Source organism: Cyclopterus lumpus, chromosome 22 (assembly GCF_009769545.1).
Source record: "Cyclopterus lumpus isolate fCycLum1 chromosome 22, fCycLum1.pri, whole genome shotgun sequence".
NCBI classification, from domain to species: Eukaryota; Metazoa; Chordata; class Actinopteri; order Perciformes; family Cyclopteridae; genus Cyclopterus; species Cyclopterus lumpus.
The window spans coordinates 7,149,837-7,176,701 of NC_046987.1; the positions used below are offsets into that span (position 1 = coordinate 7,149,837).

Sequence of the window (26,865 nt, forward strand, 5' to 3'; positions counted from 1 at the left end):
GCAAATTTGTAATTTGTGATATTGGGCTATACAAAATAAACTGAATTGAATTGAATTAATGTAGTCGCAACATCACATTATTTCTCCTTTTCTGTGCTTTTAATTATCCTTAAGATTGAGAACAGTTAGGAGCAGAACAGCTGTATTTAATGACATAAAATATGTGGACGGTGCAGACCAACACCAATCCAAATGAAGTTCAAAGTGTGCATTTATTCTCTGTGAACTCTCTTTACTCCAACCGACATTTTCTCCTCCCAGATGGACTTCACTGCTGCAATTCCACAGCATGTGCAGTGGAGTACCAGCTCCCACGCAGCCAGCATTGATCTCCAGTTTTCATCCATTCTGTTCCTTGCTGGTGTGACATTCACCTTCTTTGGTATTCTTTAACTGTAAGATTCACTGTGGCGTCCTTGTCCCATCTCCCACTGACGGCAGTGTACGGTGGCTGAGTGGGAGAGTCGGGTAAAACAAAGCTGAACTGTTTTGTGTTCATCTTTTGTCTGTGGTTCAATAAAAGAGGTCCAGCCACATGTCTGTACATTCTTTTTTTTTTTTTAAAGAGACGAGAGACGGGGTGTCAATGCATCATGTAACCAACCGGTTGCTGAGAAAGTGATCTGATGTGTTTGTTTTGATCTCGCCCCTCTCTCCCCATGCTCCCTGTGTGTGACCTTTGGCCCAGCCCCACCCAAAGCCACGTACATTTTCTTTGGGGACAAAGGCACGTCCCCGAATCCCGCTGACTCCTTGGCAGTGGTCTGGTCCCAGGGCCGCGCCACACTGAGCCCCCTCGAAGGCCCACAGCCTGGAGGCCGCGGCATCAAAGGGATCCCGGGTCAGGGGGCCGAGTAGAACCTGGTTTAACCCTCCCGTGCCCTTTGCATCACAATGTCCTGATACGTTCCCACTCTTTAACCCTCACTTTCCCCGTGGTATGCGTATATCAATGACCTCCACTCCGCCACCTCCCTAACAACCTCATGTGCTGCCTGACATACAGGTCACAGATTGAGCTACCTGACTCTCGTTGTGCACTTCTTTTTGGTGAGAAAGTCTGACCTTGCTGGAGATCAGGGGTCTCCATTTCCTCTGTTGAATGAGAGTAAATATATTAGAGAATATGTCAAATACTTCATATTACTGTCAAAAAACTGTGTTTGGATAATGATGTCGGAAATCTTAGATGCGAGTGAGCGCACAGTGAAATAATCCATCTGATTTGAATAGTTGTTGTTTTTTTGGCCTTGACGTTTTTAAAACGGTTAATTTGTCAACATGAATTATGTTGATTATTGTTCCCGAGTTTACCTCTTTAAGACCTTCTTTGTTTCCATATCAAGCAAAACGTACACCGGCGATGCATCCGCTAGACGGAGATAATGACCCATGATGAGGTTGTCTCGTCACGCATCACTCACGCAGGATGACATTTCAAATCGGAGGCGGGTAGACGGCCCAAACTTTTCTGGGGGAGCTTATGGTCCCACCAACTATATTACACCATCCATAAAGATGTCACGGCATCACAAATCCCTTTATCTCACCGCCATTTTCACTGAGATGGCGATTATTCATGCCGTGCAACAGAGTGAGAGACTTGCCGTTCGAAGTTAATGGGATTATATTTCGGTCTGTGCCGCTCCGACATGTCTACAAACGGGGTTTTGCTGAAGGGGGGGGGGGGGGGGACGACACTTTTTGTTGCTACATTTCTCAAGACACAATGGCTCTACATTCAGGAAGTGTGGTTCATCTATTTAGACGCGTTTTTCAATCTCTCACTCTAGCCCGCATGGTTATTCAAATAGTTGCTGCGGAAGTTAGGTTTAGGGGGAAGACAAAAAGGAATGAGTCTCGCACCATAAATAGACAAAAAAAACTAAACAATAGTTTCCAGTGAAAGTGAGGCACAGATCCCAAGCCATGGAGCGAGATGACACCGAAGGCCTCCCTTCTGGCCGGTTTAGCATAACAACATTCAATGTATTATCATGAGTTCACTCTTCCGTGGCCGAGCAGAGGGCAATTGTTTCAGAAGGCCGATAGACTTGGTTAACTGGAATGGGAGGAGGAGAAGTGGAGGGCAAAGGGCAAAGTCTTACATGAGTTTCCTCTTTCTCTGATGCCCAATAAAGTTGTGAAAGGACTGAAGTTGAATGGCAGGGATGGGGTCACTGAGAGGCACAATGGTAACTGAGGAGAGAGGAAATCTAATCAGCTTGGAGATGCTAATTTTATGGAGCACCAATTAAGGAGAGTTTTTTATGACACTTTTTTGAGAAAACAAAACAGCGGAGGGGCCCCCTCCTGGTGTGTGTGTGTGTGTGTGGGGGGGGGGGCCTGGCCGAGTGGCCCTCTGCACCAGTGAAATGCCCCCCTGCTCTTTGCCTCAGCCCCGGCAGCATTGAGCCCAGGCTCTAATGGGATGGCACCTCCTTTCTGCCTGCCCTCGCCCACATTGGGTAAATGAGGCCGTGTCTGTTTGTTGTTCTGGAAGGCCGTGTGTCCCGTTTATCACTGTCGGAGCACAGAAACACACAGAAAGAGGAGGACTAAAAGGAGGGAGGGACGGAGGGGGCTCTTCTGTCCAATCTGTCCCGCTCTGGGCTTTACGACCACGGGCCCCACGTGGCGTGTACCCCACCCTGGACCCATACATCTCCATCTCTGCCTTTCGGGCACCGACAGCCTTTGTATCGGCTCACTCCTGCTGCCAAGATATGCGTCTGCGCTGCTAACGGGGGCCCGGGTAGAAGTGCTAACTAGACAATGACGGGAGATCCAACACGGCCAATGTTTAACCAGTGAGCGGCCCACTCACGGCCCTGCCTGGCCCCGTAGCCCCCTGTGCCTTTGTGGGCTCAGGGTTAATCTTTTAAAGGCCGGAGCTGGGGCGCACCCCCTCCTGCCCACTGTCCCCCCAAATATACTGCCAGCAGTCACTAGAGCTGTACTTTTACGGGAGCTTTTGTTTAAATGCTGCGTACCCGGCCTTTAAGTCTACAGTGCATCATTACCCTGGGATCCTTAAATCTTTTTAGGAATTAACACGTCATGAATAATAGATTACTTGGTAAATGAAGCAGAGTGAAAACTTAAAAAATATGCTTTGTGCTCGCTAGAGCACATTGGCAAACATAAATAGAGTCAGTCATTAATGCTGGCTGAAAATTAAAGATATACTCCATAATAGGGTCTGAAACTTAAAATGGGCTAAGTTGTTTGACAGAAACCCAATTATCAACAGCTGCAACAGCTGTTTTCTCATCCTTTTCTCATGCTTTTCTCTACTCCTTTTCTGCCGCCGGCCCCGCTTTCCATCTTCACGCACACGGATCTCCCTTTCACCGCTTCTCCCCTGTACCGAGTATTTACGGGCCCTCGTAAACATGTATTGATATTTAATGCTGCACTCAGCAGGGCAGGGTCCGCCGGGCCAAACTTAGAGGCCCGCGCCTCTCCGAGACAGGAAAAGTGAGACAAAGAGTGATATCAATAACAAAGGTGCCCTAAACCTACATTCTGCTCCGATGCCACTGAGAGGCCACAAAGACATGTGACAGCGGACTGCAGTGGCATCTGAAGGACAGGCGTGTTGTTCTTTGCTCGGAGGGAGTGGTAATATGGCCATATGTCATAACATATGTCATCAGGGCTTTTTTTTTTGCCTGTCAGTGCATCAGTATTGAGAGTGTCAGTAGTCCGATGTCATTCCAATGTTGTGATGCACTAAAGGAGTGAAGGGAAACCACAACTAAGTGTATTTGTTATAAAGAGAATAATATAAAATGTTACTTCCACTGGTAATTAATTATTTCCGTTCATTTGTATTTATTCTCAGAAATGTTAAGAATACATTTAGATTTATTAAGATTTCTATTTTTTTTTAAATATTCTCACGCACTTCCTTGCCTCAAATTCCTCTGTGTTTGAAAGGTTCTCAATTGGCCGAGCCATTAATAACATTTTGCAACACAATTGCATAACATTTCATATTAGCAACCTAGAAATCCCCACAGTTTGTTTAGCGGCCACTAATTAAAGATTTAAATAATAACAAGGTAAAGAGGGCAGTTATACAACTACATTGTATAACTACGTAGCTGTTCAGAAAAAAGGGTAACAACGTGATTTGCAGAGCGTCAGCAAATACATAAATAACAAACAACATTGTCATTACAATGTGTGCAGAGTGAATAGAACAAGCATCACTAGTAATACAAAACTCCAAGATGATGAATATATGTAATCAGTGTGACTAAAGTAAAAGTATGTTGTTGTTGTTTGTTTTAATGTAGGGACTGGTTTTGTTTTGAAGGATGGATTCACATATTTTCAAGATGTTCTTAAAACAATACAGACGTGTTGAGAGACTGTAATCGTTCCTCCTGTTAGCTCAGATCCTTTTCTAATGTTATTCCAATGGGGCACATGGGAGAAAATGATTGTGTTTAAACGCTAAAACGAGACTTGTAGCCCTTCATGTTTCACGAAGCAACACAGAGAATTTTGCAAAAAGAAACACATCAACATTTTAGCATATCTATTTGATTAGACTAAATCAGATTGCGGAAGTCTCTTCGAATAAACTCCGAAATGTATCTTTTCACAGGAAGAGGATGCTGGATGTCTGCGGAAAGGGACCTCATCACGGCAAGCATCGAGACAAGAAACAATTACTGAGAACAATAACTCTGGATGGGCATGTGAGTACTCCTTTAAGACACATGGAATATGAATATGAAACATCTTCAGTCAATGACATCAGTGTCAGGCCAAGAACACTGTCCCCCTTCTTCCTTCCACGAGTTAAACAACAGGAGGTGTACAAACCACAGGATCATGGCCTGCTTTTTGTCAGAAGAGCAGCCACTCTGGAGTTTGTGCTTCATATTTCATATTTTGTGGTCACGCGTTTTCCCATCATGCGTCTCCTCCTACGGGACACGGTCCCAGATCTGCAGTCGCCGCTGTGCCTGTTCCGTCCGCTGGATGATGATGTGCCACAGGAGCAGATCTCCTCATCAGTATTCAGATCCAGCCATACGTGAATTAAGGTTTAATGTGCGTCCATAATCGCCCACCTGAGCCCCAGTCTCGTAGAGGGTCTGTGAGTGTGTGTGTGTGTGTGTGTGTGTGTGTGTGTGTGTGTGTGTTGGTGCCATAAAAGAAAGGGAGCAGGGGGTAAAGAGAGCAAAAGAGCAAGACAGGAACGGAAAGATGATGAGATGAAAATGACTGGGGAGATATAGAATTCAAAGTGGATGTTCTCAGATTCAGTTTTTGCACTTAAGCTTCAGTCGAATAAGACACAGATAAGAGTACAAAAACAACTGAATATCTCTGCAATAAACCCCACTGTCATCGTTTTCTAATGCCCAGAACCAGGAGTGTGCCAATTGAGCTACATTGCAGTTCTTCATGCATCAAGCCAAAAGCCAAAGAAGTCAATTGTGTGTCACTAACAAGTCTGGTGCCTTCAAAAGACTATTACTTAAAACACAGACACGCTTGATTCAAAGGGCCTGCAGCGGCTGTATAGAGTATGTGGGCGCGCACACACTCTCACTGAACATCGATCAGCTCGTCAATCACGGTCCAATGAGGATAGCCAGTGGCCACCAACACTCAGGTTTTTGTGCGTGGTGACCCCCGGGGTCAGCGGCAAGTAGCTGAGGACTGAGCCCCACACAAAAGACGACAGCATCATGTACTATCCACATACAGTGGCGTCGCCGCCGGCACCCTCATGAATGGACACATGGCAGGCCTATCCACAGATGGGACAGAGACGAGGGAGGAGGGGGGCGGCTGGTGTGTGTGTGTGCATGTGTTGCCGTGGTGAAGGAGCACATGTGGAGGTAACAGACTGAAACAATGGTGCTGATGAAAGGCATGAGTCGTGCCTGTGTTTCAGGGAGGGAGATTATTGGGCGAGCAGGTCCCCTGTTTTATCAGGCTGGATGAAACAGATACGAGGGGGATGGAGGAGACAGGGTTGGAGGGGGGGGGGGGGGGGGGGGGGCAGCAGAAGTCGGCAGGCCGCCAACACAAAGCCACCCCCATGCACCAGTGAGCGGCCAACTGTTCAAAAGTGTGACCGGCACAATGCTGAACAGATACACTTTGTGTGTGTGTGTGTGTGTGTGTGTGCGTGTGTGTGCATCTGTAAAGGCTTGTGTGTGTGATTATTATTTTTTGATTGATTGATTGGGTTTTGCAGAGTAACTGTTTTTATTCCGAATTTACCACAACGATATAAATTCCTACACTCATCCTTATGCATGTACAACTACCCTTTCTTGAAAATTAACCAAATCCATGTCATTGTACTGTTGATTTATTAAACAAGCTTGATTGCATCGGTTTAAAGAGACAGTTCACCCCAAAAGAAAACATACTTTTTGTTACATACTTCTAGGGGTTCCTATCCATGCAGATGAGTTTCATTTGAGATAAACTCCAATGCAATGGAGGGAAATAGACTTTTACTTGCGATGCTCTCTGACCTAAAGAAAAAAATAATTACACAAATTCAGCAGCCACTTATCTTTCCAGAAATTGTGCCCCCAGTTCTCTGGACATCTCCCAGACCTGTGTTCAAGCAGTCATTGTGAATATGATAAATAACAGTCCCCTCTGCAATCTGTAACACACTACATTGTTTGAAATGTTGTATCACAAATTAAATCTCATTTACCTTCATTGTATTGGGGAGCAGTGAGAAACCAAAACTACATGCGTGGATGGAAATATTTTTGCTGGATTTGAGTGAATCGACATTTTTAAAGCAGCAGGTACTTGGATGCAGAATGTAAAAGTCGTCATAAATAGACTTTTTCTGTCCTTTAAGTCAGTTGTCGACACTCATCACACACGTAACCACTGATTAGAATTTCTTTGTATCATTAAGAAAACCAGACGTGTGTTTGTGCCTGTGTCTGAAATCACTGCCTATATTTACCATATAGTGCACAACATTTATTTGTTCTATTTCATTGTGTCTGAATTCTGCATGTGTAAATGGATCCACCATATGTGCCCCTTTGCTAAACACATGATACATGTTATGTAACAGTAGAATAATAGAAAGGCATCCCTCTAATGAATGTAATGTCTGTTTGACAGCATTATCATGAATAATAATGGAATAATAACATTAGCCACACTGAGCTGCTTGGTCATACCAAACCCAAATACGGTGAACATGGTGCATTTTGTTGGGCACCTGTCTCAGAGGAAGACCATGTTGTTTCGTCTTCTCAGAAGTCGCATAGTCTTTCTTTAAGATGTCAATCTTTCCCATTTTGGAGTGACAGTCCTCAGGAGGCAACCGTCACTTGGATCCCGGCAACCTGAAGGCCAACATCTGGACCCGGGCCCTGCACCTCCTGATGGCGGTCTGCTTGGCAACCGGTTCTGCTTTTTCCCCTTTCACCGTCTCCCCCACTCGCCTGTCTTTTCCCCCTCGGTGTCCCCCCGGGGTAATTGTGGGGTAATTTATGAAGTTCTAGCAGCATGGAGCAGGCCAGTGTATGGGACAGCCTGCTGACCGAGCCCCATTCAGCTCCAGAGGAGAAGGCCTGGACTCCTTTTATCCCAGCCATAATCAGCATCTCTTCCCTGGGCCTGCATCCCCCTCATGACTCCCCTCGCCCTGCAGCCCTACACAGCATGCGACCCTCCGTGGCCGCTTAAAGATGAAGGGGAAAGTTATTGGACTCTTTAGTGACTCATAAACATCCTATGGGGATTTTCATAGCGCCTTTGTGCCTTTTTTTTGTGTTGTGGCCGAGATAATGCAATTGTTTCAGGCAGTGTAAATGAATAAATCACCGAGCAGTTTGTCCCAGCGGTGAGAGATAACAAAGGGCAGCACTCCTTGTTCTCAGAAACACTTGTCGGCCCGTTCAGACACTTTGTGAAACAATTTTATATCGCTCTCCCACCAGACATCGCCCTCAGAAGGGAAACGTTTAGATCCATAGATGAAGCAAACCAAACCAATTCCACAAGTCTGCTGCTCTCGCTGATCACTCCTCCGTCTATGATCCTGATGTCAGAGCCTCGATATCAGAGCCACATTGAAGGAAAATGGTGGTAAACAAAGGCTGCTGTGCGTCCTCTATCTATGGGGTCTGCTCCCGACCGGATTAAAGCCCAGTGTGTGTACTGAATATCTCGCCACTGATCCTGTTAAACAATGACCAGCAGAGAGAGATGGAAGCCGTACGGTACACAGCACAGGTTTGCTCTTCAGCTTAGCGCTTTATTGAGCCATGATGGGCCCTAATCTGGCCTGATCCTCTGTCACTACAAGCATATGACTGTGATAATGCTCTCATTTTCTGGTCACCTGAGCACTTTCATTGGAGTGCACCCAGTGAGGCAGCAGAAAGGAGGTCTCTAAAGCCGAAAAAAAAGAAGAAGAAAAAAGGCTCTTGAATTGGATGAAGGGTCCTGGAAGGTGGCATCCAGAGAAGAAAGTCAAACACTCTGATGCAGGGTTAAAAATTGAAGGATTATGTGGAAACATGGAGGGTGGCTACGCTTTCATTTGTAAAATACAAAGCTCGCAGATCCTTGTGTCTCTCTGTGTGGCCCGTTGCCTCTGTAAACACATGAATAAGAATAAGAATGAGCAGGAGAATGGGATTTATCTGGCTCCTGCATATAGTAATGGAGCAGGAGAAGGACTGAGTACGCTGCCTTCACTCAGCTACTCCCGAACAATGATCCATATATGTGTTCATAGAGCAACTTCCCTTAGCTGTATCCCCCTCAGTTGGTGACAGTCTCACTCATCTAACTTTGTGTACAGTTAATGAGCAGCCTTGGCTCGATGTTCCTGAATTTATAGATAATTTATTAAGAACATTAAATAAAGATTATTGATTGTTTTCTTGTCTTCGGAGTGTGGAGAGCACAATGAAAGATGTGGCACAGAATCAGCCACTAAAAGCTCTGAAAGGAACTGGGAAAGAATGAAATCTGGACTCTTTGTGTCCAACGCAGTTAATTAGGAACTGACCCAATTAGCAGAGGAGAGTCCAGCAGCCATGTTGGCTCAGAGCCTAACGATGGGGAAATCCATATGCTCCATATAAATGGCCCATGTTGGCTCTCAAAGTTCCCCAATTATAGTATCACTGAATGTTGGCTGAGCCAAAGCACCCTGCAGGGGCCCCTCATGGAGCTGTGGTGGGGGGTCCTGAGGGCCCTCTTCATCCCACCTCCTAACTTTATTTGGGTCTGTGTGTGTGTCGGTGTTTGAGAAGGATTTGCTTACTATGAGAGCGCACACACACCAAGGGGCAGACCAGTGTGAGCTTCAATGCTCAAAGTTCATCCAAATTCAAACATGCAATTTTTGGAAACCATACATATCGGGTTTGGGCATGATATAACAACACGGCTAAGCAAACGTGTTGTGTAGTTTATCTATTTATATGTCCATGTGGCAAAGGATATGTAGGAAAAACATGGAGAGAATTATGTAAAAAAGTACATTTCACGATTCATACAGTATCTTCCTTTAGATATATGATAAGATCATCCTTTTTTAGGCCCGCAGTGGGGACATTTACTGGATTACAGCAGCAAAGGGGTAAAGTGCACACAGGAGACACAGTAAGATCAAAATATAAAACACGTGATATAAATAATACACAGTAGAAAACAGTAAGGGTGGCCATCTCTAAATTGGACACGTTGAAGGGACAGTTTTCCCCAAAATCAAAAATACATATTCTTCGTTTTACCTGTACTGCTTTTTTTTAAATCAATTTAGTTTGTTTTGGTGTGAGTAGCCTAGTTTTGGAGATTTCTACCACAGGGATGTGTGTTTTCTCTCCAATATGATGGGACTATTTGGCTCATGGTGATCAAAATGCCAAAAACACATTTAAAAAGCTTAATGACCCAGTCACTCAAGATAATCCACACACCTTGCTGTTGCAGTCTGATGTTGGAACTAACTGCTCACAACAAGGAGTGTGAGGAAGAATGTTACATTTTTATTTTGGGGTGAACTGTCCCTTTAAGCCTGAGAGTACGAAATGAGGAGTTAGTCTTTCATACTTTTTTTTGTTTGCATTTGTGCTCAGATAACAGACCTTTAATGAGACCAATGGGGAAGTGAGACGGATGTGTTATGGTCAAACGCAGATTCACTTTTGAAGTTAGTTTGGGTTTTATACATAAAGTGATGAAAGGGATGTGAGTATATTGGGTTTTATAAAAAAGAGGCTGAAATAAAAGTGTGTATTTATGCCTGATATTTTATTTAAAGGATGTTGATAATTGTTGTTTTGTTTACATGGGGTGATTTATCAGTCCTGTGACCCTGATTGGTTTCGTGGTTTCGAGACGTGTGAGTCAATGGCAACTTCAACTCTACTCCACGGAACGACTGATGAAGCTGCACAAAGACGCCCGCGGCTGGAGGAGGACTTCGACTGCTGTCGGGTAAATACAAACCAGGGCGTCCTACTGTGCACCAAGAAGGGAAAAGCAAATATAGTTTCTCCGATGAGCCGAGAAATGATGGAACCACCAAAATGGTCCTGCCACGTGAACTGAATACAACCGTCATTATGGTCCAGGCGAGACTCGACGCTGCATCCGAGGTGGAATGTTTTTGGCAAATCTCTTTTGCTACCACGGTTGGTGTAGCACATGAGTATTGTGATATGTGGCCCTCTAACACTGCCTGACTGGAGGCTTTTACTTGGCACACGGCGGCGGGAAATTCCTGAGCCGAGCGGTGAAATCCACCGAACAACGCGGAAAGAGAGCTGCTGGATGCAGCCACGGCTCAGACAACAGATGCATGCTGGACTTCAAGCCCACCAGGAATTTATATGTCATGAGCGTATATATATATATATATATATATATATATATATATATATATATATATATATATATATATATATATATGTCTGAGATGCAGTTCCTTTAAAGTGTGATGCAGTTCCTTTAAAGTGTGTCTTGTTTTCCCGACAGCCGCTGTTTGTTGTGTTGACTAAACCTGAGAAAGTGCTAGTAGCTTTACGGTTGAATTAGGGCAAGACAATGCCGTGCCCACTCTTTAGTATCTTTTTAACTACCTCCTCCCCATCTGAAGGACCCCCTTCCAGTGATAGTGATGTGATTTCGCAGACTGTTTGGGGAGCCAAGTCAAATTTATCTGACCTCTTTTGTCTTGAGCTCCTGGTTGAATTGTACCTAGTCTGCCATTAACGCTGCTCTTTACATGTTCAAGCGCCTCATATGGTGCTTCATACCTTTCCCCGCGGTGTCTCGTGGATACCATATGTAAATAAGGCCTCGAAGGCATCATACATCTGGTGTTATGGAACAGGGCAAAATAAATGGGCTCTTTTTCACTCCTCAGTAGATCTATTGTTCACACTCTCGCTTTTACTTTGAATGTCCGTCTTGGTAAATCCCATTATTATTACAGCTTAAGGGAACGAATTTATATTCCCTCCATATCAGGATGATAACATCAACCTTTTCTGCATTATTATAATAACACAAAATACTCTGCCTAGTTGCTGAATTGAACTTTTGATCCAATTTGATGCACTGTACAACATGCACCACTGTCTTTAATAGGAGTTTTAACATAGTGGTTTACTCTGGTGTACAACTTAACATCCAAATGTTTTGGTTATTGTATAAGGGGTTCGTCAGGGTTGGGGGAGTTAAACGTGGGTGTGGGAAGGTGAAGTGGGGGCTGCAGGAAGGAGGTGTGAGAGGTGGGGGGGGGGGGTGAAAGTGTGTCCCTTCTGCAATTGGCTGTGGCTCTAAGTGTCTCATTATGCAGCTTTATTGTTCCTTTGTTATGCCTGTGGTATAAATACACCCCAGTGGGCCCAGAGGGTGACAGTTTAGACAGAATCACTCCTGTGGACAGACTGATCATCTTACTGAGCAGCACAAACTCTGAGAGGAGTGAGACTGTGGCGACACTACAGGGAACTGGAACAGCTTGGAAGGCAGAGAACTGGGAAGCATCTGTAGAACTTAAAACTCAAGCTCCCAGCATTCAGGGTCATATTTTTGGACCATTTGTGCCCCCACATTATTCCACTTCAAACGAGATGGATTCCGACTCTGGCTCCGGTTGCAGCCGCTCCTCATCCCCAGACCTGGTGGTGGACGACTCCGCCGGGAGCTTCTTCTCCAACAAGATTTTCCAGACGTACTGCCAAGAAAACAGAGCAGATGAGGAGGCCGGCCAGGGCAGGACGGAGCGCTGCAGTGGGGGCGGTAAGACCAAGACCAGATCTGACCCCAACAAGAATGAGGGGCAGGACCTGCGACTGAAAGTCAACAGTCGGGAGAGGAAAAGGATGCACGATCTGAACCAGGCGATGGACAGCCTGAGAGAGGTCATGCCCTACGCTCAGGGTCCGTCCGTCCGCAAGCTGTCCAAGATCTCCACCTTGATGTTGGCTCGCAACTACATCCTCATGCTGTCCGGCTCCCTGGACGAGATGAAGAAGTTGGTGGGGGATGTTTATGGAGGCGGTGCGGCCATCCAGAGCCGCACCGCTGCCCACCCCGTTATTACTCCTGCAGCCCCCGCCGCCCACCTCCCTCTGCATCCTCTGGCCCAGTCTCTGCACTCGCTGGTGGCCAGCACGCCCTCAGGCCTCCAGCATCACTCACCTTGTCCCGCTACGGCCTCGGCCATGCACTCCCCTCCATCCGCCAGCTTCCTGGGGTTCCACGCTTCGGTCCAGGGCCTTATGAAGGACCCGCTCCACCTGGCCAGCACGTACAGGCACTTCCCCGGCATGCCCTGTCCCTGCTCGCTGTGCCAGCCTTTGCCCACCACCACCTCCACATTACACAGCCTGTCTATGATCAAGTGAGCAGGACTCTCTTAAAAACTGACCTCTACTGTTTGAATAATCGCAATGAGCCAAGCAGCTCATAGAAGATTGTTTAAACGAACTGCTAAAACGATGGCTGGTGCCAGAGCTTGTACATACTGTATATATATATCTTCTGCCATGCAAACTGCTGCTATTTTTTCTGCATAGTTTATACAGACGTATTCGAAATACACGCAGGATTAAATACTGTAATTTATCTGATATCTGTGGTGATGAAACATTGTCAGAAATGGAACTCGTGTGTCCTATTGTATTTCAGGATTTCTATTTTCCTAAATTAAAATGTTGTTATACTAAGAACTGTTGTTTGGCTTCCTCTTTTCGTGAATGTGTAACTTAGTTTGCCCTGACTGCAATTTATTTTGTATTTTTGGTAGATTTGCCAGAATACTTGTGAAAAACAAACAATGTCTGCGATGTACTATTTTATTTTAAAAGGCAGAAACTTTCTTGGAAGTGTTTTCAACACATACTGACAAATACACCGCAGCTTTATCAGAACAATACAGCTGCATCTTCTTTTACTCAACAGAAGGGTTTTTTTATTGGTGCTTTAGAGGACAGGAGACCAGGGGGAAAAAATGGATATTTAGGAAAGGGTGTCATTGGTTGCTAACCAGCTTTGGACAGACTATCCTCTAAAGAGCTAAAGAGGGGCAGAAGGACGAGACAATGCACCAGCACAGAGGCTGAATGTGGTGTTCTTGAGCCAGGGGACCATCCATCTTCACCTCAACAGGGAGTAGGAGATGAAAGGACGACACAGGCGCCAGGATGGCGCGTCACTTTTGTCTGACGCAGGCGAGGGACAGAGCCATGTCCTTCGCTTTAGGCCAGCGATTTGTCTCTGTCTCATAAGAACATGGATATAGGCACACAAAAGGCACATTTAAAGTTGAGGACATATTGAGGTCAGTCAAAAAAAAAAAAAAGATAATAAAAAAAAAAAAAAAAGATTTCTATAAAAGCACACAGGATTTTGTTCTTTAACTTGTAGCTAAATATTTCCACATACTTTCAACACACATTTGCACTCAAATGATGTTTGTTTGTCTAAAAATGATGATGTCTAACAATGATGAATCCGCTGAAACGCAAACATTAGTATTATACACACTGATTGCCATGAACATGATTTAGTCAAACAGTCCGACAATGGCCGGCCCTCACTTAGCAACAAATCAAGCGTGTAAAATACATGCTTATCCTCCCACGGCTGACAGATGAGTTGGAGATCAGGGGAGAGATGAAGAGATGTAACTCATTCTCACCCACCTCCCTCACACCCCACCTCCTCCTCTCGAGAGCCCCTGAATGGGTTTGAACAATGGCCATGCGTGGGACACAAAGGCCGGGGGAGTCCAAGCTCTCGTGCCTGAGACACAGACCCCCTCCATTCAATCTACATTTCATCATGGTAACAAGCGCTGTCGGGCCAAAAGGCCTGACACCCTCACTCGCCACAAAGGCGGTTAGCTCTAATATATGAGGCTATTGACACTGAAAAGAGCCCCTGTCAGTACTTGGGGATTGTCAGCTGTGGGATGTCTCAGTGGGGGAAGGCAGCTGCCAGCCAAACCAAGCGGCGGAGCTTCTGTCGTGGGGACCGGGCGTCTCGGCGTCACCTGGTCCCCTGTCCCTTGACACAGTGACCCCAGGTCCTCCCACAAGGCCCCCTCCTTTACTTGGGCACAGGTGGGAATGGGAAGCAGAACACATTGTGGAGATTAGTGGGGATCGGCCTCCCTTTGCTCTAGGTAGATAATTAGAGACACTGACTTGTGCAAAGCTGGTGTTTCCTGATCAGCACCAGATGGTGTTAACCCACGGTGTGGCATCAGCAGTCTGGAGCATGTGTGGGTGTGATGTGTGTGGTGTGTAATGGATATGCTTCTTAAATCATACAATATGGACAGGTCCTCTGTGTGCCATTATGGTCAGCCACTGCTGTCATCGTGGTGCTCTTTAGCATACGCTAACCGGCAGTGGCAGCTCTGGTTGAAGTCATGATGTTGCACAGTTTCCTCTGAGAATTAAACAAAGCGATACAGACAGTATTACTTAGCAGTATTCACATTCTTTATTTAAGTAAGTGGAGGTTTTAACTACTTTATTAGGTGTTGGTCAGTTTAACGTTTGCATTTGTGTCGATAATTAAAACCATATTTGTGCAGTGCAGTGACAATATTTCAACCTGGTTCTTATCAACTTGTTTAAAAAACTCTCTACAAACGAGTGTCCGTTTCTTGAAACAAGAGAGAAAAGGGGCAGTTTATGGCCCGAGAATAATGAAACAGAAATTATTGTAGAAAATGCAAACAAGTTCATTTGCATTGAAATAAGTTTGATATATGCACCGCTGGCAGAACTTTTTATGAGAAAAACATATGTTATCTGCCACCAAAATAAAGTGAAGTACAAGTATAAATACTTTAAATGCTTAAAACAAAGCTTGGCTTTCCACTTTAGTATTCCATACAACATAACCATCAATTCAATTGATACTTACAGAGAGGAGAGTTACCAATAAATAACCATAACCAGGTATCTCTTGAGAATGAGACTCAATATGATTACCTGTATAAATAAAGGTCATTTTCTTAACAAACATGTCATATTTACTAATCTAAAATCTGATATGAATTCGACAAACTGAATCTGCTTATCAGCTGAAGAAGAGGAATGTCAAAAACGATGGACACAAACAATTTTAACAACATGAGGGAATGGTAACCCCCACAGCCATGTAGACAGCAGCTGGGTAAGTTTAACCGCTTTGGATACTGATCAATAGGAGGACTTGTCCCAACTTGGCTCAGCATAACCTGCATTGACAGAGTTAATTAGAGGACTGAAAGACCCAATTAAGAGGATTGAGGGGCCAGACAGGGGAGACATATTGAAGGACATACGCACACATTGTGCAGCGTCTGGATAAGGGGGGACTTCAATTAACAGAGAACACACTTCCAGGGGCTTGTTGCCTGTTCTTTTTCATTTTGGGCTCGGTAAAGACTACAGCCCCCTTTTCACCCCAGAATACTGATGAGGGGAAAGCACAGATGCTGACCCACGCATATGCAATACGCACGTCCACAAAAACCGAGAGCACAGAGATTGATGAGGGAATTCATGATGAATTAGCTAAACACTGATGAGCCAACATAATGGCTTGAGAAACAGAGGTTTGGTCTGGATTAATTTGTTTGGTTTTGTATGCAGCTCATTGGTTATATGAGGTGGTTTAATTAAAAGAAAACAACTTGCATAGAGGCTTAAATTGTGAGCCTCTCTCGTGGAGGCATTGTGCCATGGTTGTCCTCCTTTGGCACGATGCACTGCTGCCAACTGGGGGCAAAGGTGACACATTTACTTAACTTTTTTGATGACTTTTCAGTTCTCTTTTTCTTTACACACAACTCACAAGGTTTTCCGAGCAGTTTACCACATGTGACCTACCCAGAGTTAAATATGCACACAACTTCTCTGACCACAGACACTGTATGGAGTCACATGCAACGGTTGGTTACCTCCTGTTTCGAACAATACATCAACACAATAGAGGTCAACTGAAAGTAATCTCATTCTTTTATTCCATGTAGCCCACACAGTTCTTCCCAAACTAGTTCCTTTGCCACTCAGTCTTTGGCGTTGCCGTCTAATTTGTCCCTCTGCAGCCGCCATAGACAGCAAAACAACCTGTAAAATATTTGATGGTTACGAACTGTGCAAGACGACGATTAAAACAGCGCTTTCTTTCGATGTATCCCTGCATATGTGAACGCGAGTATCTGCGCACCGCAGAAGGGAAGTCGTATTGCATCACGTGCGCATCCTTTCAAAGCCATGCAGCCGGGGTTAGAGTTCAGTAAATACTGATGATGTCATCGTCTGAAGATGGCTGAAGGGTGAGAGCGAACTCGCGAATTACTTTTTTGGGTTTTAACTATAATATAGCAGGCAGCACCGTCGCCGTGCACACACCGTGCTCGTTATTGCGTTGCGTGTCGAACGGGACCGCGTGCAGCCGGTTCGTTTAGACGACGAAGCTTTTGCGACTCACGGAATTGGTTCAGGAAGTGCATTTGTTTACCAAAACATAGCCCGGCTAGCTGTTAGCCAGTGCGACACAGCTTGAATCACGTAGCTAGGGGCCACGAGTGGGCATGTAGGTTACATTCACATGAACCCGTCCTCTATTTCTACAGCTGGCGAATATGTTCAGCCTCAACCATCACACTCGTGGCTCACTTCGACCAAACTGCCTCGCGTGGCGCTGCTAGCTGACATTAGCTCACTCGCGTAGCTTTGCTAGGCTGTGTGTACGTTAGCCAGAACTAGCTCGAGGGAGCCAGCAGGCAGCTGTCAGTAACTGTGAAGTGTCGCTGTATTGACGTGTCGTTTTTTGAGCGTTTGGTAAAAGTGTTGTTGTTGTTGTCCTGGAAATTTTTTCACTGCTGTTTTTGCTTTCCAAAAGTAGCCCGTTGCTAAACGTCCTGTGTGTTTCCAGAGAAGGCTGGTGGGGAGGCTGGCTTCAACAGAGCTTCCAGGCCGTCAAAGATAAGGTACTCCTCATGAATACAGTCGCCCACACCAGTAACACGTGCTCTTGTTAGTGAGTCACGTGTCTGACGTCGTTAGGATTTCGTAAATCTGTTCAGACTTCAGTGATCAACACACATGAACCACATAGTTAGTTGTCATGGAAGGTCAGAGCCAAAACGTATAGATGTCGATGCACCATGTATACATAACTGCAGTTATATCCTTGATATAAAATTTTTTTTTAGAACATGACGATTAATTCACGCTGCCTGGAGGTGGTTGTTCTGCTGAACACAGGCTAAATCGCACCTCTTCAATAAGTCATGTTTTACTGCTTTTTAAAAATGTATGTATGTGTTCTATGCATTGTTGTCGTGAGAGGCATCGATCGCTCTGTTCTGTCTTATTTGTATGTTGTGTTTTTATGTACATGCACACTTCATCTGAAACAAGTACTTTTTCATGGAGATTATTAAGGTGAATCTGGATTTTGATGATTGCTGTTTGACTCTTCTGCAGTCAACTGAGGCCTTAGAATTCATAAAGCGAGACCTGACCGAGTTCTCCACTGTGGTGCAACATGACACAACCTGCTCAATTGTGGCAACGGCCACGGCTGTCAGGAATAAACTTGCGGTAAATTGAAGCCTTCACATGTTCATTTTTTTTTTTTTTTAATACAAGTTGCTTGGGACAGTCTGGTCACATGGCATGTCTCCTGTGTGAATTAGTTTTTTAGATGCTAAATACCAAATCTAACCACTTTTATTTAATGCTGCTTTCCAGGTGGAAGGTTCCTCTGACACCTCAGAAAAGGTGAAGAAGAGCCTCTCTAGTTTCCTAGGGGTGATAACGGACACGCTTGCGCCACCCCCCGATAAAACCATTGACTGTGATGTAATCACATTGGTGGCAACGCCAACAGGAACTACAGAAATCTTCGACCGTTCTAAGGTGGGTCTACTAATAGACTTTTGGGTCACCTGTTAATACAACAAGTTCATTGTATCACAAACATGGAGTTTCTAAATGATGACACAGAGGAGCGATGGCCGATCTCTGTTCAAGGGATTCTTGTAAATGTACAAATGGGAAAACGTGACTCTCTGGTTAATCTTCTTGAACACAGTGTTGATTCAGGACATATTTAGTTGTCTTGTGTTTTGTCATGAGAGGCTGCAGGACTGTAAAAGTGAGCACATGAGATGGAACAACCACAGCTAAACATTGGTTTGTCCCGCAGGCTCGTCTCTACAGTCTGCAGGCGGACCCTGCTACATACTGCAATGAGCCTGATGGTAAGACGGCACACAGTGAAGTAGACGAACCCTCCACCAGAATGTTAGACTGGTATTAGTTATATTGTGATTAACGAGAACTATTCTTTAATTTGTCGTGTTTTTATGCTAGTCCTTTTGAGCCCTTGCTCTCTATAATATGCTGCTGTGACACACACATCTATACATTATTTTTCCTCACCATTGTTGGTCATTAGTTTTCTAGATTAGTGTGGTGACCCACAATTGACTTCATAATGTGGTGATTGTAAGGTGGGCTAACCATAAGATGGATGGGATAGTACAAGCCATCTAAAACGTTGTCTCTTGAATGTATTTGAATGAGAATTAATTTGTGTGCAGGTCCTCCAGAGCAGTTTGACAACTGGCTGTCCAGATTCAGTTTGGAAGACAAGAAAGGAGAACTCTCAGAGCTGTTGGTCAACAGTCCCTCTATACGGGCCCTTTACACCAAAATGGTATTTATTATTCTTTTATTACCACTCAATATTATTATTATTACACCCAGCCTCCTGTTTTGGTTGGAACTACTGCATCGCGTACAAACGAGATGTCGTCAAGATTTGGCAGTGCAGTGAACAAGATGACAGTTTTGTTGTTTTAACAGGTGCCAGCGGCTGTAGCGCATTCGGAATTCTGGCAGAGGTATTTCTACAGACTCTTCCAGTTGGAACAGGTAATTGTGCTGTTTTGTGTGCCCTGTTCTGAACTGCAGAAGGAGTCTCTCCCCATCAGCTCAAATTATTGTCTTGGGTGCCACCTGCTGGCTGAAACGTTACTGCCAGTTGCTCCACATGCCCTGTGCACTGGTTGTGTGTTATATAATCTGAGAGCGCTTTAATTGAAACAGGATTGTGATTAGGCCTTCAAACCTGTTTCTCTTTAAGTAATATAGAGGCTGTTTTTATTGGACCACCATATATTTTTATAGACAGATTTATTAAAAATACCAGCAAACACTTTAAGCAATCTAGTGCAACACATAACAAGGAGGTGTTAACGAGGATAATTTACTTATCTTCACAGGATAAAGGTGGCACATAATTGAACATGTTTTATGCTGAAAAACTAACATACATGAGGGAGGCCACAAAAAAAATGTACGATGCACATATTGAAATTCTTGCCAAAAGTAAACATTTCCTTCCCTTGTGTTTTCTAGGATGAGGCGAGGAGATTGGCATTGAAGCAGAGGGCAGAACAGACTGCACACACAGAGACCCTTGGCTGGGAGGAGGAGGAGGAAGGTATACTATCTTCCTTTTTTTCCAAATAGACAGATTACCTTTAACAAGCTGTCACTTACACCGCCTTTCCTGGTGTTCATGCTGTTCCTGTCAGATGACTTCCTCGGCGCTACGTCATCATCTCGTCTCAACTTGACGCCTCCCTTGGACGACACCGCGACCAGGCTCCCCGCCAACCCAGCCGCTCTCGTGGGAACGACTCTGTTGAGCCCCGTCCTGTCTCCCGCCGAAGAGCCAGACGCCACCCTCTCAGTCAGCAGCGACAGCATCAGCCCGCCGACGCAGGTGTCGGTGCGGCGGGAGCCCGTTGCCACGGCGCTGGCCGAGAAACTCACAGAAGCCAGCTTGGAGGATGCTGCGGATAAGATGCGAGCAGAGCAGAGGGCCGGGAGGAGGGACTCGCTTCTTAAGGCGCAAGGGAAAGCTGTAACCCAGCCAGAGGTCACGGTTGATGGGGCGTCAGTGCGGGCTTCTGCCCTCACTTTTAAACCAGAAGCAGCGAAAGAGGAGGGGCCGCAGGACCTGAGAGTGTTCGAGCTCAACTCCGACAGTGGGAAGTCCACGCCCTCTAACAATGGCAAGAAAGGTGAGATGACTTCAAGATGTTTTTCATTTCATTTAGCTGACGCTTTTATCCAAAGCGACTTACAATCATGCGCACGGCTACGGGGAGCAATTCAGGGTTAAGTGGCTTGCTCAAGGACACATTGACTGGGTCTAGCCTGGAATTGAACCGCCGATCCTCTGATTTGAAAGACGGGCCTGCTAACTACTGACCCACAGTCGCTCTGAGCCTCAGCTGGCAGTGAGATTCCTACTGTCGTGAGCTTTCCACTAAACAGGCTAAGAAGCAGAATTGAGGTCACACTGAGTTCCAAATGTGTCTTCCTGTTTCCAGGGTCCAGCACAGATGTCAGTGAGGACTGGGAGAAAGACTTTGACCTGGACATGACAGAAGAAGAAGTCCAAATGGCACTCTCTAAAATAGAAGCATCTGGAGAGGTTAGTGCTGTGACATTTACCAAGACTACAATGGTAACTGCTCTCGGGGGTCGCGTCTATGCCAGTTGTATTGATCGGTACAAGTGGATGATTATTAGAAACGTTTCTTTATTTCTGCTATCTAATTGGCATTTGTGTATTTATTACTTGAGCACCGGATTTTGACACAGAGGAGGCGGGCGCCGTTCGTCTGCACGGGCTTTCCATGCTGCGCTGGTATATTTTCACCTTTGGGCGACGTTACGTGAACGGGCATTATCAGTCCACTTTCCCCGTGCGCATTAGTTTTCTGTTGCCTGCACGAAGCGGCCTGAAGTTTCCCTGCTGCATCTAGTTTGCTCGTTTCCGGCAGTCTGACATGTGCTCTGAGGAGATATTGATTGAGAAGATAACTTTCTTTCTTCTTATCATTATTTCTAAATGCACACAGCCCCAGCATCAGGTAGCCAGCTGGATCAGGAAAACAAAAAAACATTATTTATAATTTTTTTTTTTATTTTAGTCTAAACTTCTTTTTTTTTTCTTATGTGACCCAAAATGAACACCGTAAGCAGACTACTTACTTATTATTATAAGAAAATAGTTTACTTTCCAAAGCTGTTTGATCCATATAAGTGGATGATTGCTGTAAACTCGATTCCTATAAGCGGTTTCCACTTTAAAAACTGAAAAATGTAGTTTTACTAACTCTTATCTTTTTTTTGTTTTTTTCTTCTACCAGATGGACGAAGACTGGGAGAACTGGGAATGAGAGCCACTGCAACACAAACTCTGTTCCGCCATTGAAGCTAGTTCTCGGCAGACGAACCATGCTTACCGTGTTTTAACTCCTTGTCCACACTGTCACCATGTCATGATTGTCAGTAGGGGATTTTCTGGCGGTTTTGACCATATTGGTGAACCTGTAGAAAAGAGCAACTGGAAGACCAAGGCAATAAGAATTACACTGCTCTGTCAGTTTGGTGCAGGAAGGCCTCCAGCGAGGGTGATGGATCGTGGCTATTTGTTGGGGTAACGTCTGACATACGACACTAGTCACTACACAGTGACTAGTCCGAATGTGAAAGGTATCACTACAGCAGGGGAGGAGCCGGTTCCCCTTTTTTCTTTATGCCATTAGATGCATCACGTATGTCGCGAGTGCATTGCAAGTTGGGCAATGGCTTTAACGGCCGGCTGCAAAATAGCCATAAACTATAACGCTGCTTGTCATCTTACTGAGATGAAATACTTCCCACAGGATTTTTTGTTTAGTTTTTTGAATGAAGATCAATTGATTTAGTTCTACCTGTGGCCCCAGATATTTCTCATCTTTTATCATGCAAGTGAATCTTCAAACTAAGAACAAAATATATATATTCACATTCACATTCACAGAGGACTTTTTATTTTGGATTCACTCAACTCTAGATATATGGCCTTGTAAAACACACTAGAGTGTGATTAATGTTATCCAAATGATTTTTGTTACAAGTCAGTTGCACAACCAGCTAACACATCATCGTTAGGGCTTCCCCCCTTCTCTTTGTCATTTCCTGTGATTCATTTGAATATAAGAGCTCGGTGTAGGCTCTAACTCTCTTGTCACCTTTGAACGAGGCGTTTGTCTTATTCTGTTTCGGGGGATTCATTAGTTCTGCCGCGATGCCGGATTCTTTGGTTTGAAACGAGGGCAACATGTTATTGACTTGTGTCGGGAGAAAGACAGCAAAATCGCAGAAGTTTAAAAGTTTCTCTGTCGGCAGCGTGTTTAAAGACGAAGTGGCTCAGCAGGCAGTGTGCCAAGTGGACCGAGGAGCAACGAGAGCACGTGCCACGCTTCTCTGATTTTAATTTTGTTTCCCTCTCCGTCATCTGTAATGTAAAGCGAGATGAAATAATTCTAGAGATGTACTATTTATACTAAAATAAACGCTTAATTATTGTATAATGTGCTTTGGATCGCATGTCTGTGCAATACCATGCGGAACATTGTGCGGATGGTTGAGTTGTATGTTTTCTGGTAAAGGCATTGGCTCGTTTTCCAGGTTTTTGTGTTCTGACAATGTGTTGCATGTCTATAATTCTCGGCTGTGTATTCCCTTCTGATTCACACGTTGAACCGATCGAAGGTGTTCTGCACTCATCTGTTTTCAAATGTGCTGTCAAGCTCTTTCTTTTTTCTTTTCTTTCTTTTTATGTTTGAGTATTTCACTATATATTGGTTTCTTTTGTCAAATAATCATTGTCATTAAAGGATTCATGGCTCGTGTGCGTCGTGTCGTGTATTGAGAAATAATCCGGTAAAGAAGGAAAAACAGACGTTTCTGTTCCAACCAGACTTGGCTACTCAAACGTTACAATTAGTGGTGTTGAGGATCTTCAATTACAGTGTACGCCGTGCACAGGGACTCACCACTCGTACCAAAACTATTTGCAGAGCACGCCAACGAACTGCTTGGCTATTGCTCTCTCTTAAACTTAGACTTTCACAATAAAAAGTAACGGTTCCTCACAGCTAGAATTTGATTGCTGTCTGTGTGTGTGTGGAGACTTTACCGCCACTAATACAAAGAGTTGGAATTACAAACCTAGTTTCCATCCGCTGGAGGATAGTTTACTTTGTGTGACATTTTCAAACCCAAGATCGTTCCATTAAAACGGAAATATTAGTTGGTGCACACCACTCCACTCGACACAGTTGCTCACTTTTATTAAGTTTAATCACGTTTCAAATGCAAGAATTTCAATCTGAAGTTTTGGAACGTTATAAAAAAAAAATGGAAACAGTTTATGTGCATGTGACAGTATGGAAACGAATACAATACCTGCAGTACAAAAACATCTTCACTTGATGGCGCTGTCACTCCCTCCCTCGCACACACACACACACACACACACACACACACAGACTCACAACCTGCCACTCCTTTCCGCTCAGCCGCAGCATCCATCTCACGGACGCCTTGACATGCTCTGACGCGCCATTGTTCATCGCCGGCCGCATTCATGATATCATGTCGGCCGACTTTCTCTCGTTTTCGCACTGGATCTCCCTCAACGGGGGCGCGCGGGCCGAGATGCCTTCAGGAGCAGCAGCAAAGGCGGCCGATGACACATCCGGGGTCTTCTGTGGCGGCGTCGGGACGGGCCACATGTAGGTCACCGTGGAGGGACACCTGTACAGCGCGCAACATGGATGCTGTAAAGATGGCTCCTGTCTGTCTGTCTCTCGTACACACACACACACACGCACACACACGACGATACCGAGTGGGTGTGGTCGTAGTGAGTGAGTGTTTGATGAAATGGACTCGTGCGCATCAGTCTATCGCACCAATGTCAAGACTAATGTAGCATCAGTCCCCTTTTCAAATGTCCACAATTTAAGGACAGATAAACAAACCTTGAACATAGCAAGTATGGTAATGTGTGTATATATATATATATATATATATATATATATATTATATATTATATATATATATATATATATATATATATATATATTATAATATATTTCTGGAGGGGGGGGGGGGATGAGTAATTGGTAACTCGTGCGAATGAAACTCCTCATCTTTGGGCCATAAATAATTTGACTACAGCTGTGTTTTTGTGGCTGCAATTACACTTCACCTGCTTATTTGTTGAATGTTAGTACCGCTCTTTTATTCTGAAACCAGCACCCCTCCCACCCCTGTGGTAACAGCGTCTACATATGCGGCTCAAACTGGACCTCAAATACCACACACACACACACACACACACACACACACACAGAGCATATACATTACATTCTTTCTTACTCTGTTCCCACTCGGAGGTCTTAGTCAGCAGAAAGGCTGTAAAGGAATTTCCTGTTGAAGCCCAACGCTCCCTGGGCCTGACTGCGTGTGTGTGCGCTTCACATTACCAATGTCATCTACAGATCATTTCACCGTGGACAGACAATGCGGGGGGACGGGGGTGAGATACTACTTTCCTCCTGAGGATCCCCACCTTCCCCCTCGCAATCCATCCTCGACCGAACACTTCCTGCCTCTCTGTACACACGAGTGTGACAGCACGAGCAGTCACACTCATTTCCAGTTGTCTCCCAAACGCACATGCACACACATGCATGCACACATGAGTCAGGGTGAGGTCATTGTCTTGAGAGCGAGTGTTAGTCTCGGTACCCCAGAGGGAGAAACCCTGTAACCCCCTCAACCTTACCAGTAACGACAAAAGCCTCCCTTTGAGGGAGGAGGCAGACTCTTATGGAATGTGTTACCAGGGTCTTTCTATCACGACTCCCCCCCCCCCCCCATGCACACTCATTTCATAAGTGTGAATTAGCTTTGTGTATTTCTTTCAGCGCCGACACACACATGTGCGTATAGTGAGTTCACTTGTCTTCACAGTTTATTCAACGTTTAGTTTTACTCTCTTCTCTGATAAGGACCGACATCTATGTGTGAACGACACGTCCAACTTAGTTTCCTCCCTGTCACATAGAGAGAAACTGCAGCCACTGGGCGACGTGCTGATCCACTGCTGAGCCTTGTGGGCCAGAGAGAGAGAGAGAGAGAGAGAGAGGGAAAAAAAGAGAGAGAAAGAAAACAACTTCTTAAGGACTCTTGAGATGCCTCTGGATTTTTCCATGACAGACCATCGCCTTTCCCAATGTCGAGCGGTGGGAACAGGCCACTTTGTTTGTATGAAGCGGTGTCTGGGAGGAATGCAGGGTTTAGCCAGGGGGGTGGGGGGGGGGGGGGGAGTATGATAACTCCCACTCCATTCAGATTTATGGTCAAGACAGAGGGGCTCCTCTGGATGCATGTCAGGGGACTAGCAGAACACCGCCCCCCTCCTCTGGGCCTGCCAAAGCAAATGTTTAGCCCAGCGAACCCTCGCTATTCTTTACATCAACTCTCTGTCTCTCTCCTTCCGTGTCTCCTTTTCTGTGCAATCATTGTGGAAAAGTGAGCAGTTGTTGGTCTGCCAGGCTCTCACACAGTGACATTCGTGTTCAGCGGGAGCGGCACCAGCGTGTCGGGTTGTCGAGTTTTAAACCTGATTGGGAACCAGTTGTTGGCCATGATGAAAGAGAGAGTGGAGAGCCTGCACGGGTCACATTGAAGAAGAGTGTGGGTCGGTCGTGTGAGAGGGTTCTGCTAATTTACTTTTTCACTCCCATTAATAATTTGGTACTTTTGAGATGTAGGCTCTTTAGCTTCTTTGCCGAGAGTTAGATAAAGAAGATTGAAATCACCCTTCTATACTGTACGGTCAATATGGAGCCCCAGCCGCTGCTCCCGGGCCAGCAACTTTAAAACAGTCGAGATATAGTGCGAGGCGCCCGTCTTGTGCAACGTCTGGTCGGGGCCGAGCGGCTGTTTGATTCATCACCAGCAATCTGGACAAAACGGAATAAAAAACATGCAGCGGGAGATGGTCAGCTCGGAAAAGTGTGTCCTTTCTCGATCTTTACAGATTAGATCCTCAAGTGTGTCCCCTTGCTTTAGGAAACGGCAGTTACACATAATTCGCTCACATATCGTGTTCAGATTTGCTGTAAATTTGTCAGCACATTCCTGGGCTCGGATGTGCGAGTGGTTTCACAGCGGGGTAGGACTTTTAAAAAAAATTCTCTAAACATTTTCAAAATTCTTTAAAACCCAGCCGTTCCCCTCGCTGAGCCCACAATTGTACAGCCCCTCAGCCCGGGACTCAGCTTTGCTCATTTTGTCACAGTTTAGACCAACCACTCTGAATGTCCTGTTCCCCTTTCGTCCCTTCTCCCCCCACCGACACCCCACCTTCCCCTCTTTTCATTACTGTCCCATTCATTCATTTATTGTCATTCTTCTCCAGTGCTCCGGGACACTAGCGCAC

The 26,865-nt window shown here is 45.1% G+C and overlaps 2 protein-coding genes across 7 annotated transcripts; both read left to right on the top strand.

Annotated features, from left to right (window-relative positions):
• The first annotated feature begins 12,116 nt into the window (after window positions 1-12,116).
• olig4 (oligodendrocyte transcription factor 4) lies at window positions 12,117-12,893 on the top strand. The gene has a single exon (XM_034525453.1). It carries the CDS (start codon window positions 12,117-12,119, stop codon window positions 12,891-12,893), a length of 777 nt encoding a protein of 258 aa, XP_034381344.1.
• A 3,703-nt stretch (window positions 12,894-16,596) lies between these two features.
• bsdc1 (BSD domain containing 1) lies at window positions 16,597-23,256 on the top strand. Of its 6 annotated transcripts, none has more exons than XM_034525159.1 (11): window positions 16,597-16,825; window positions 17,428-17,482; window positions 17,982-18,098; window positions 18,249-18,416; window positions 18,706-18,760; window positions 19,103-19,218; window positions 19,368-19,436; window positions 19,923-20,007; window positions 20,102-20,593; window positions 20,906-21,009; window positions 21,731-23,256. In XM_034525159.1, the coding sequence occupies exons 1-11, from the start codon at window positions 16,815-16,817 to the stop codon at window positions 21,758-21,760; spliced, it is 1,302 nt and encodes a 433-aa protein (XP_034381050.1). In that variant the 5' UTR covers window positions 16,597-16,814; the 3' UTR covers window positions 21,761-23,256. The 6 variants fall into 6 exon arrangements, with proteins under 6 accessions (XP_034381050.1, XP_034381044.1, XP_034381048.1 ...); XM_034525153.1 differs by having other exon boundaries at window positions 16,603-16,825; window positions 17,395-17,482; window positions 17,931-18,098; XM_034525157.1 differs by having other exon boundaries at window positions 16,603-16,825; window positions 17,395-17,482.
• The last annotated feature ends 3,609 nt before the right edge of the window (window positions 23,257-26,865 follow it).